The sequence below is a fragment of the Globicephala melas genome, chromosome 20 (genome assembly GCF_963455315.2).
Source record: "Globicephala melas chromosome 20, mGloMel1.2, whole genome shotgun sequence".
Taxonomy (NCBI): domain Eukaryota; kingdom Metazoa; phylum Chordata; class Mammalia; order Artiodactyla; family Delphinidae; genus Globicephala; species Globicephala melas.
The window spans coordinates 19,157,569-19,170,113 of NC_083333.1; the positions used below are offsets into that span (position 1 = coordinate 19,157,569).

Below are 12,545 nucleotides of genomic sequence, written 5' to 3' on the forward strand. Positions count from 1 at the left end.
AAGCAGGCGGTACCAGCACAGCCTCGACGCCCTGAGAGGCCCCAGGGGCGGCCCAGTGGACTGTTCTCTGGGACACACTGGAGCCTAGAGGGGCAGCGCCCGCGCAGCCTCATGCAGTGGGTCTGGGGAGCACTTCCCAGCCCGGGGCCCCACCTGCCAGGTGGCGAACCATCTGATAACATAATCCCAGGGGTCGGCCTCCCGTCCTCTCCAAAGGCTTCCTACCAGCGGTGTTTGCGTCTTAATTGAGTCTGGGGAGTCAGAAGCGGCTCTGCCAGCAAGGAGGGCTGGCACCTCTGGGCTGGGTGCACGCCAGGCTCCTGGGGTGGTAGCCCCACCCCGGCCGGCACTGCCCTCCCTCCCAAGACCCCGGGAGGCAGGGCCTGTCGTCACACTCACATCACAGATGATGATACCAAGGTTCAAAGTGCGCCAGGGCCTGCTGAAGGTCACACCAGAGTCTTGGGTGGCAGGTCTAGACTGAGCTGCTGGTCTCCTTGGTCCGGCAGGCTCGCCCTGCAGCCGAGGGTCCTCCCCCTGGACCAGCAGAGGCGGGCAGTCCTCTCAGAGGCCCCTGGTTCACCCGGCCCCTAGCCGCATGACCTTGGGCCTCACATTCTTCATTTGTAAAATGGGGATCGGGCACTTGTCTTAATTAAGGCAGTAACAGTCACGAGAATGCTCAGCGCGGGGGCAGGACTGCGCCCTATTGGGACCACGGCCCACGTCCAGGCAGGCCCAGCCGGTGGGCCGCACCAGCCTTCTTCTTGAGGCCCCGGTGATCCCCAGGCTCACGCCCTTCCCAGATTAAATGCCACGTGGGGCGGTGGTGGGAAGACAGTCTTTCTCGTATCACAGGACCCCGGCCACGTTGCCCAAGTTAGCCACTCCGCCTCTCTGACCTTCCGTCCTGTCCTCCTCAGTGCCACGTGATGCCAACACCTGCCCCAAAGTTGCGGCGAGACTGACATGGAAAAAAAGCGTGGTGTCTGACACGGATTCAGTTCTCTTCCCTCTGTCCCCATCCATGGCCCCTCTGGGAGCGGTCTGGCTGGAGAAGTGGTGAGCCCCCCATCCTGGAGGGTTCAAGCAGGGGCTCAGGAGAACGCAGCGGAGAGCACCCAGGAGCTCTGCCCTGCCGGGCTGGCTCTGTGACCTCAGGCAAGTCCTCTCCAGGCCGGTCCCTGGGGCTGTAGGGTGCTCCGCGACCCCACAGCATCCGATGCTCTTGGATCCTGGAGAAGCTGAGCTTTTAAACATCTTCGAATTTGTGGCTACGATTTTCCAGTTTGAAAATCCTTGGCTCGCGCCATCCTCTGAGACTGTGGGCTGGGCTGGATCCTGCGCCCGGAAGCTTGGAGGACTCCGAGGCCCCCGGGGGGCTGGCAGGAAGCGGGAGGGGCTTCTCCTCTGGGCTCCTCCGCCGGGCACAGCCCTGGTCAGCTGACCCCATGCTCCGCAGCCTCTGGTCTCCGCAGCATTCCTGAGCTGTGGTGAGGAGGCTGACGTGTCTGGGGAAGGCCAGAGACTCGCCCCTGGGCTGGGTGGGACGCGCTTGCGCTTCTTGACCCCTTGCCGCTGCAGCTCCTTTAACTGGCCTCAGTGAGGCTCCTGTCTTAGTGCAGAGGGAAGGTGCCAGAGCTGATAACCGTCAGAGGGGTGGGACTACAGGTCTTCCCATCTAACTCCCCCGACTGAGGAGAAGGGAGGTGCTTTGCCACAGACCCCACCCGCCCGTAAGGTGGGGCAGTGCTAATGGCCAGGGCTTAGTTTCAGGAACCAGGATGGCCTCTGGGAGGTGGTGGGTGGAGTCACAGCTAGAACCCCCTCCAAGAGAGGAGCCCAGGAACAGGAAGCCTCTGCCGCCAGCGGACTGTGTGGCTCTGGGACGGTGACTGCCCCCGCCCCGGGAGAAGGGACAGCTGTACCAGCGTTAGCAAGCTGGTCCTGGCTTGGGTCGGCATTGTTACCACGTACACAGACTCCCTCCCCATCTACCCAGGAGGCCTCCTCCCCAGGCCGTTCAGGTCCTGCGAGCACCAGGGTGGGGTGGGGAGTGGGGCCATGTCTCAGTGTGGGAAACTGAGGCACAGCAGCCAGGTCTGCCCAGCCCTGCTGCTGGAGGAGGGGGCTGGGGGCAGGAGGGGTGCTCTCCCCGTCTCCGCTGCACACCCCAGTGGGCGAGGGGCAGCCTGAGCCTCGCTGCACCCTGGGGGCACGTGCAGCCCCTGGGGCCTCAGCCCGTCTGTCTGTGCAGGTCGGCCTGTGTAAATTCTCTCAGCATTCGTGTCCCTGAGGAAGTCCTTATTTCCGTCTTTGGTTTTGAAAGCTGTTTTCGCTGGGTAGGGAATTCTGGGACTGGGTAGGGAATTCTGGGTTGCTTCTCCGTTTAGTTGCTCCGGTGTCCTCTGGCTTGTGTTGACTCAGACATCTGCTTATCTTTGGTCCTCAGTATTCGATGATCGTTTCCCTTCTGGCTGCTTTTAGGATGTTCTCTTTGCCACTGATTTTAAGTGATGTGGTTATGACGTGCCGTGGTCTGTTTCTTCACGTCTCCTCTGCTTGGAATTCATCGAACGTCCTGGGCTTGGGGATGAATAGTTTCCATCAAATGTGGAAATGTTATGGTCATTTGTTTCAAATGCTTTTCTGTCCCCTCTCCCCCACCCTCTGCCTCGGGACCTTCTGAGACTCCAGTTACACATACTCTAGACCTGTGAAGTTGACCCAGGTTCACTGATGCTCTGGTCTCAGTTGTTCAGTCTTTTTTTCTCTGTGTTCTACTGATAGGTCTTCAGGTTCATTAATCTTTTCTTCTGTAGTGTCTAATCTGCTATTAATCCCATCCAATGTATTTGTCATCTTAAATGCTGAATTGTTTCACTTCTTGAGTTTCAATTTGGTGTTTGTTTTAAAAAACCTTCCATGTCTCTAAGTAACTTTTTGAACATACAGAATACAGTTGTAACTGTTTACCCATCTTTGTCTGCCAGTTCTAACATCTGTATCCATTTCTGGGTTCCCTTTGGTAGACTTTTTTCCTCATGTGGATCATTGTTTTTCTGTTTCTTTGTGTGTCTGGTAATTTTTGATTGGATACCCGACGTGATGAAAATTTTACGTTGTGGGAGTTTTGTTTCTTCCTTTAAACGTTTTGGAGCTTTGTTCTGGGATGCGGTTCTTGGCAACAATGTAACACTTTTGAGGCTTGCTGTTAAGCTTTTGTGTGTGTGTGTGTGTGGTACGCGGGCCTCTCACTGTTGTGGCCTCTCCCGTTGCGGAGCACAGGCTCCGGATGCACAGGCTCAGTGGCCATGGCTCACGGGCCCAGCCACTCCACGGCATGTGGGATCTTCCCGGACCGGGGCACGAACCCGTGTCCCCTGCATTGGCAGGCGGACTCTCAACCACTGTGCCACCGGGGAAGCCCTGTTAAGCTTTATTAGGTGGGACCAAAGCATATTTGGTCCAGGGAAGGTGTTGGCAAACTATAGACCAAATGGCCTATAGACCAAATGGCCTATGCCTGCTTTTGTAAATAACGGAACGGAGATGTATACATTTGTTTATTAGCTGTCTGTGGCTGTTTTCAGAGTTGAGAGGTGTGTCAGAGACACGTGGCCTGCAAAGCCTGAGACATTTGCTATATGGTCTTTATAGAAAAAGCTCACTGGCCCCTGGTCCAGGGCTGTTTGCCCACCAGGTAGGTCGTATCCTTCTGAGAATCCTCCTGTGTGCCCTGCGTGTCAGAGGGGCCTGCGCTCTGGCTGTGGGGACGTAAATGACTCCTGGTCCTGTGTGAGCACCGGCCGTTGTTCCAGCTGCTCCCTTCCAGCGGGCCTGTCCCAGCCTCGGTGGCTTCTTCCTGTTCGTGTGCTCCTCGGTCTCCAGCTGAAGCCTCAAGAGGCAGCTCCCTGCAGGTCTCTGGCCTTCGCTCTGTGCAGCCCTTTCCTCTCCTCTGTCCTGAAAATTCTGGCTGCCAGGCTCTGAGCAGACTTCGTCTCCTCAACTCAGGGAGCCCACTGGACTTGGCCGTGGCCTGGAGGTAACTGGGGCGGTCCTACAGCTGACCTCGCTCGTCTCCCTTCTGCTGGGGGTCGTTGCACTTGCTGTGCTGCCTGTCGGCCGTGGCTTCATAGGCTCTGCCTGGTGTTTATTGCTACGGCAGGTGGGTAAGTGTAGGCTCCGTTATTCCGTCGTGGCTGGAAGTGGAATCCCAGGTCTTGAAGGCACTGTCCCCACCTGAGGACAGTGTGCAGCACGCCCTATGTGTTCATGTGCGTCACTGCCCTCCAGCTGGCACAGAGGGAAGCAGGAGACGCTGAGGTCATGACCCCCGGCCTGTCCACCCCGAGGGCACCGTGGGTCAGTGAGGAGGCAGGAGAGCCACCGCTGCCGTCTGCTGAGCGCGGCTCCCGGGCCCGAGCGGCTTCCCAGGAGGACAGTCTGGAGCCCATGGTGCCACCGTCCTGCGTCCATCTGAGCCTTAGGGTCAGACAGACCCAGAGATGCGGACCCACTTCCTGCTTTTCCAGGTGGTGAAAGTGGCCCAGTGAGTGCCAGGGACTTGCCTGCTGTGCAGTGTGTCTGCGGCTCCCTCTGGGCCTCCTGCAGGCATCTCCATGGCCTTGGAGGGTGGGGCAGGCAGGACAGGTACAGAGGGAAACTGCCCGCGCCGACCTGGGTCTCAGGGTCCGGGCCTCAGGGAGGCGGCGTGCCACTCGGTGGGTCGCTGCCGTTTCTCCAGAAACACAGACGTGGCACTTGCTCGTGGCAGCATTTGAGTCAGGGCTTGGAGGACGGGAAGGAGTTACTGGCTTGGAGGAGGAGAGGGAGGCGCCCGGCCAGGAGGACTGTGTGTGCGGCTGCGGCGGGGTGTGGGGTGTGTAGGGAGGGCCCGTAGGGTCAGAGCCCCTGTGGGGTCAGAGCCACCGGGGAGAGATGCTACTGCAGATGCTGGGCCCGTGGCCAGTGGTCTTCCAGCTGCGTGCAGACCCCTGGCCACCTCACCCCTGCGCCTCGTCCTCCAGCCCTGCTCTACCCACTAGTCCTGTGAGCATGTCTCTGCTCCAAGACGGATTCTGTGGTCATGGGGGAGCGGTGCCTCTAAGGCGGCTGTAGGGGCGCCGGGAGCCTCAGGCTGAGTGTCAGCTTGGCGAGGCAGGAGCCCTGGGTTGGTGGTGCAGAGGGAGGTGGGGCGTGGTGGTCAGAACTGCCTCTCCCAGACCCCTAGACACAGCCAGGTGCTCCAGCCGGCCCAGACAGGCTGTGCGGGGCACCCGGGCAGGACACACGGACTCAGGGCTTCCTTGGCAGGGACAGCCTTGGGTATCACATCCACCTTCCTCCCCATTTCACAGATGAGGAAACTGAGACCCAGAGAGGATGCAGCTCACCCAAAGCTAGACCCCAGCCTGGACCCCGGAGCTCCAGCTCCGTCCTTGCCTGGGCCCCGGGGAGGATGGGGGCGCCCTGACCCCTCCACCAGCACCAGCAGCGGGGGTTACAGGGCTTCAGGCTGTGTCTGCTGGGGCGGCAGCCACAGGTGGGGGGTTGCTGCCCCGTGCGCTGGAGCCCCCAGGAAGCACCTGGGCGATGGAGGTGCTCGTGGCGGGGCATCACCATGAGTCCGTCACCTGGGGCCGGCCCCTCCCCCCTCTGGCCAGCGTCTGCGTCTCTCACGGGGTGGGGTGTCCACCATCCCAAGGAGATTTGGGGGATTCTGGAACCGTCAGTGGGAGGATCGGTGGGAGGACGCAAGGAGGCCGCAGAGCAGCCCCGGCTGCACAGAGCGAGGCGGGGGTTCGGGACCCACGCGGGAGGCAGGGTGGAGAGGCCGCGGAGCTGTTGGTGGGGGGGTGGGGAAGGGAAAGGGAGGCGTGGGCGCCGCTGGAGGGTCACGTTTTGAGCACGCCCCCAAGAGACACACGGGGAGGGCCTCGGGTCTGAGGCACGTAGAGCCCAGTGCCGATGCCAGTCCCTGCCTGGGCCCCTCTGCTCTGGCGCCACCCGGCCCCACGCTGTCGGCCCCTCCCGGCACGGCCGCCCTCCCACAGCCCCACCACCCTGCTGCTCTGTGCGGTTAGAACCAGGAGGGTTGTCGTGGCTGTGTGGCCCCTCCTGGTTCTGTGGCTGCACCTCTGAGAGGGCTTTCACGTCAGGCACGCACAGGGACCACTGGACTCCCTCCTTCCCTTGGGAACCGGGCTGGGGGGCTGGTGCCGCGACGCCGGGCCTGGAGTTCGGGACACACACCTGCCTGCCGTCCCGCCCCTGGGAAGCGGGCACATGGTCCGCGCGCTCACACGGGCGAGCCTCGGGCTGCCCGCCTCGTGCCCGCTGCGGTCTCCTGACCCACGTGGAGTGGGGACATCCCCAGATGCCAGCCTCCCTGCCGTCTTTCCCGCAGTCTTGGCCCTGGCCTTGCCCGGGGCCTCCGCGGGATACGTGTGGGCTGGCATTGTCCTCCGGGCGGGACTAGTGTCTGTGCTCAAGCCGCGGATGTGTGAGCTGGACAGAACACAGGAGTGGGCCAGGCGGACACCCCATTTGGCAGATGGGGAAAGTGAGGGTCTAGGAGGGGCTGTGGCTTCCCCCAGGCCCAGCCATCTGGCACATTCTGAGTTGACAAGCACTCCCGAGGCCGCCTTAGGCCGGGCCGCGTGCCGGGCCAGGGTGGGGCACTGTCTTTGAGGACCTTGCGGAGCCACGGGTGAGCCGGGCCACCCACACAGGTAATTAGGCAAGGGAGTGAATCCCTCCGTGCCTCAGTTTCCTCGTCTGTAAAATGGGAGTAATAACCGGTGCCTCGCGGCGTTTTTAGGACTCGACGCGGTAGCGGTTGTCAGGCGGAAGCTCTGTGGGCAGGGCGCAGGGCCCTGGGACTGGACGCGGTAGCGGTTGTCAGGCGGAAGCTCTGTGGGCCGGGCGCAGGGCCCTGGGACTGGACGCGGTAGCGGTTGTCAGGCGGAAGCTCTGTGGGCAGGGCGCAGGGCCTGGGTTCTAGTCTGGACTGGACGCGGTAGCGGTTGTCAGGCGGAAGCTCTGCGGGCCGGACGCAGGGCCCTGGGTTCTAGTCTGGAGTCTCTGGCCCTGGGGACGGGCACGCAGGGCTCGAGGCCTCTGAGAGACCCTGTGGCCCCCGTGGACAAGCCGCGGGGGCCCCCCTGGGAGCACCAAGCCCCCTCCTGCCCCAGCTCAGCTGGCACCTGTACAAGCCCTCCTTTGACCCTCAGCACCGAGCCCAATGCCTGCGACCCTGTGGGGCTCCACTGTGGGGGGCAGGCCCCGGCAGTCCCAGCCCGACAGCAGGCGGCCTGGGCTGGGCACCCTGCCTGCCTGGGCGCCGCAGGGAAGGCTCACATGGGGCGGGTCTCGCTGGGGCACGTCCCCCAGCCCGGGCCCAGGGCAAGTCCCCGTCTGCCACGGTGGGCAGAGCCTGGAACCGGGCCTGCTCCCAGGAGAATTGTGTCGGCCGAGCTGTCTCCAGGCTGGCACGTGAGGCTGTGGCCTGCGGGAGGGCTGGAGTGGCTGTAGGCCTGTGAGGTCCAGACAAGAGGGTCCCTGCTGTCACCCCTCCCCCACCTCGGGGTCCCGTCACCCTCGACCGGTGGAGCCCAAGGGCGTTGTGAGCCCACCAGCTCTGATACCGTGTCTCATCTGTCCTCTCGTCCACCCCCTCAAGCAAGCTCTGGCCTTTGCACACGTCCTGGGACATGGAGCTCACTTCCTCTCAAGACCCAGCCGATTTGGGGTCAGAAAGCATACCGCCCCCCGCCGCCGGTGCTGCCGTCCACCTCCCTGCGGCCCCTGTGCCACTGCAGGCCCTGCACAGACTATACCTGCTCCCCCTGCCCTGCCTGAAACATCCCTCAGAGACTCAGACAGCGAGCTATTTTTCCCCAGGGGTCAGAGAAGATCCTGGGCCTCAGCACCGGGGAGTCCTGGCTGGTCCCACGTGAGAAAGTTAGGCCTGGAAAAGCTAGGTGTCGCTCAGGGTCACACAGAGACCCCGTCCGTGGAGGGCAGGGCAGGGAGGAGCCCCCAGAAGTACCGGCTTTGGTGCCAGGTGTGTGACGAGCGTCAGCAGGGGCCCGGGGCCCAGGGGGAGCCCAGAGGGGCCTGCAGGGGCCAGCTGGGTGAGCTCACGGGAGTGTGTAGGCACGTCCCTGGCAAGCCCCAGGCCACCCGCCAGGTCACACTCCTAGCAGGGGTGGGGGTAACCCTGGCCCCCTGGCGGGCCTGGGTGGGTTCTAGCCTGACTGTCCCCAGCTTGCTTTGTGGCCCAGCGCATGACCCCTACCCGCCTCTCTGGGTAGGGCTCCTCTAGGGGGTTCTCAGACCCAGGATGGGGCCCTGGCGCCGGCTCTGGCGGGTGGGAGGGCTGGACGTCTGTTCGGGTCAGCAGCGTTGGGCCCTGGTCTGCTGTGTTCCCCTTTGCTGCCCAGTGGGACGGGGAGGGGAGGGGAGAAGCGAGACTGAGGGCCAGGGCCTGCCGGCCACTGAGCCCGCTGGCTACCACGCCCCCTGGCCTTGGGCTACGTGTGCCCCTTCCCTCCTCGTGCCTTGGCTCAGGTCAGGGCCCTTGCCTGCCAGGCCTGGGCATATCACCACCCATGCTGGGCAGTGGCTGGGCTGGGCTGGGGTAGATGTACTCTGATCTCTGGGGCCCCACCCTGAGCCAATCCACAGGCTGAGGGCAGCCGTTGTGGCCCAGGTGTGGTCAGATGACAAGAAGAGCACATGTAGTGGTCTGGGGTGTGTCCAAACCAGAAGGAGAGGTGGCAGCGAGGGAGCCTGTCCAGGGACCCAGGGTGACCTCGGTGGGCGGCCCCAGCTTCTACCTTCCTCCCTGCCCTGGACACATCTGCTCCATCTCAGCATCTGGGGTAGTGGGCGGAGGGCATGGTGCGGCCTGCCCGGCTCGGGAATGCAACCCAGGAATAGAAACAGGGCGCCTGGACAAGCCCTGAGCTCCGGCAGAGGCGAGGGCCGCCCGGGGGCTGGGGGTGGGGGCAGGCGCTCAAATCTCAGGACGCGCACCCTTCCCACTCCTCCCGCGCTCCTGCTGCAGCTTCCCCTACACATTCCTCGCCTGGGTTTTGTTTTCTGTGGTCTTGTGTTACGGAAACAGCAGCCTGCGAACCGTGCCCCTCTCCATTCCCTGCCCCCGGAGAGTGCAGCCTGCGCCATCCACTGGGCATCTCGTACCCTGAGCGTCGATCCTACGCCTGCAGCTTCAGGGCCAGGAGAGCCGGCGCTTCCCGGTCCCGAGGCTGCAGGGAGCAGGGCCAGGGTGGGCACCAAGAGGGTGGTGGGCGCGGGAGGGCCAGGCATCCTGGCGAGGCACCTGTCTCCCCGGCCGCGTGCCCTGACGGCCCCGGTCTCCCTTCCTGCTCACAGGTGATCGCTGTGGTCATGGACATGTTCACCGATGTGGACATCTTCAAGGATCTGCTGGATGCCAGCTTCAAGAGGAAGGTGGCCGTGTACATCATCGTGGACGAGAGTAACGTCAAGTACTTCCTGCACATGTGTGAGCGGGCCCGCATGCACCTGGGGCACCTCAAGGTGAGCCGGCTCCTCATTCAGTCGGTTCACAAACACTTGGAGCACTGCCTTGTCGGTCCGGATCCGGGAACCTAGAGTTCAGTGTCCTAGAGCCGCCCACCGAGTGGTCACGCGGCCTCTGCTTCAGTATCAGGGGACAGGACACTGCCTGTGACCAGGTGCTGAAGCCCACGTGAGGTGCTCCCTCACAGGTGTTTCCGAGCAGCCCGTGCCGCAGTGGTTCTGTCTTTGCTCACCTCCAGTGACAGGGTGCTCACCCCCCTGGCTCTGGCAGCAGGCCCCAGCTGGACAGCTCCAACTCCCAGGAAGTCCTTTCTTGGTTTTAAACCAAAATCTGTTTCTGTAAAATGTCCACGCACGGGCTTTAGGATCCGGCTCCAACAGAGGAAGCTCCCTTGGGCTGAGTTCAGGGAGGGCTTCTTTGGTGGCTGCAGAGTTGAAATGGACTTGAGGAGTGAGCAGACTAGAAAAGGCCTTCCAGGGAGGGACACTGGGGACAGAGGTGGAGTTGTCAGGTCGGGCCTGGGTTCTCAGCATTGCTTTGCTGTGTGTCCTAGAGCACGTCACCTCCCCTCTCTGGACTCCGGGATCTCACTGGTCCAACAGAGGGGCTGATGACCCGTGTGACTGGGCTCTTCTGCTCAGACACCCTGGCATCTGGTGCCTTGCTTGGGAGTGGAGGGAGCCCTCCTTCCGCCCAGCCATTGCTTGCTACCTACTGTGTGCAGCTCGCGCCCCGGAGCACAGATCAGTATGAGTAACGACAGCTAATACTTCCACAGCTCCCGTCCCAGGCACGTGACATGGTTAACTTAGGTACCCTCACGGCAGCCGGTGGGAGGAGGCAGCTGTCCCACTTTACAGATCAGAGGTGTCACTTAACGTTAGTAAGCGAAGGATAAGGGGGGTGGGGGCCAGCACCGAGCCCTCGGGCTGAGCACAGGTCAGAATTCCTCGGGGCAACGCCAGGCTGGTTGATTAACAAGGGGCTGGGCTCCCGGGCCTGTCAGTTGTCGGCGTTGTCAAGTGATGCCCAGCCCAGCTGAGACCCTTCCAGTGGGTGTGAGCTCTCTGGGCTGCGAGTCTCTGGCTGTTGGGACATGTTTATGTGGCCTCTCTGGTGGGTTGACCCCAGCCCTGTGCTCACCCGCTGTGCTGCCCTGCCTGCCGTGTAACTAGCACCGAGAGCCAGCTCCCGGGGGAGACGGCTCAGGCCGGGAGGCCCGGAGTGTGGAAGAGGCGTCTTTTCAAAGGTGACTGCAGGGGCCTCAGCCGTGCGGGCAGCAGATCACAGAAACTCAGGGCTCTCCCTCCAGCCCTCTGCCGTGCTCAGGAAGAGGCTGACGGGCCCACTCCCCCTGAGCCCCTGCCCCACGCCCAGTGGGGACCCTGCACACCTCGCGTCCCTCTGCCCTCAGGCATCCCCCCGCATGCGGACAAAGAGGCAGGGAGGGGGCTTGTCTGTGCTGAGCGGGGATCCAAACCCTGCGTGGCCGCCCCAGAGGCCTCTTCTTAGTGGGGAAACCCTAGATGCCAGGCTCCTGGGAGGGTCTGGAGCTCCCGGGAAGGGGGGCAAGAGGGGCAGGCCATCCAGACCAGGTTTCCAGACCAGGAAAACCGAGACCTGAGGGAGCCTGTGCCTTGCCCTGAGGCATTCCACCAAGTCGGGGCTGAACCTAAAGGCCAGTGATGGGAAGCTGGCACAGGCGCGGCCACACACCCTTGGTGCCCAGTGCCCTGGCTGAGGCCGCATCTAACAGCGGGGCCGCCCTGGTGCTGCCCGCACAGGCTTCCTGGCTGCCAACCCCGACGCCGGGCCTACCTCTCTGAGCCTCCAGGGCTTTGTGACCACAAGGACGCCTCACCAGGTTGTTTGAGGATGAAAGCAGAGGAGACAGTGGCTGTAAAAGTGCTCTGAGCTAAGGAGAGGCACACGGTTGCAGCAGTAACAGGAGTTATAAACGCCGGCCCTGGGCGGAGGGCGGAGGGCGGAGGGCGGAGGGCACAGGGCTTGAGATGAGGCCACAGCTCGGGGCACGGAGGGGGTCTCTGGCCCAGCCTGCCCTTCTCGCCACCTCCCTGCTCTGGGGAAGGTGGCAGGTCCGCAGGGTGACGTGCCCAGGAGCCGGATGCTGTGGGACGGCCAGGCGTCTTCATGGGAAGGAACGTGTGACCCTGGCCACCTCATTCTCGCCTCCGAGCCCGCCCACTCCCAGCCTGGGCAGGTGGCCAGAGGCTCCTGTGGGCCCAGTCCTGGCCAAGTGTCACCTTGTCTAGAGCCTGCCTCCCTGCCTGCAGGCAGGCTGGGCCCAGACCTGTCTCGGGAGCACTTCCTTTGCTGGTAATCCCTGGCCCCACCCTCGGCGTCCACTGCCCCTGCCCAGCTCTGCAGCGACCTGCCTTCAGGTCATGTGGGCCCAGGGTGTAGGTTGTGCCTGGTGGGGTCATACTTGTGACCAAGGGGGTGCTGGGCGCTAGGAGCCAGGCCTCGGCCCCAGCTCTGCCCCTGCACTGTAACCTTAGGCAGAGACACTGAGGTTCTGGGCCTCAGCCTTCTTGTCTGAAAAATGGGAATATCGTCATTTATTCGGCAGGGCTGCCGTGAAGAGTCAAGGAGGCTACGTGGGGGCAGGGCACTCGGTCACGAACTCCCTTCCTATCTGCGGGTGGGGCAGCTGCGGCCCCTCCCGTGAACCCCCAGCTCTGGTCTGAGTGCCAGGGGGCTTCCCTTCCCTCTCTGAGCAGTGGTCTGGCTGGGGACCCCCCCCCAGTCCCCCCCTCCGGGCAGCCCCCCAGCCTGAACCCCTGAGCTCACACAACACATTCTGGAAACAGCTGCAGTATCGCTTGGGTCCCCTCCCAGTTTCCAGGTGAGGCGGGAGGACAGAACCTCCCTGACACGAGGTTCCCAGCTGTCCCGAGCGTCCCCACCCGCCGGCTCAGCTGGGCCCCGACTCCCCCAGGCAGGGAACATG

The 12,545-nt window shown here is 63.0% G+C and overlaps 2 protein-coding genes across 5 annotated transcripts in view; one reads left to right on the forward strand and one right to left on the reverse strand.

The window, feature by feature from the left end:
- SLC5A10 (solute carrier family 5 member 10) overlaps positions 1–12,545 on the reverse strand; it is a 54,863-nt gene that overhangs the window by 19,837 nt on the left and 22,481 nt on the right. The gene's annotated exons all lie outside the window — the stretch shown is intronic.
- Positions 1–12,545, forward strand: part of FAM83G (family with sequence similarity 83 member G) — a 29,710-nt gene that overhangs the window by 4,722 nt on the left and 12,443 nt on the right. Inside the window, exon 2 of the mRNA XM_030861246.2 lies at positions 9,403–9,570. Coding sequence (XP_030717106.1) covers positions 9,403–9,570 — 168 coding nt within the window. The remainder of the gene's footprint in view (positions 1–9,402; positions 9,571–12,545) is intronic.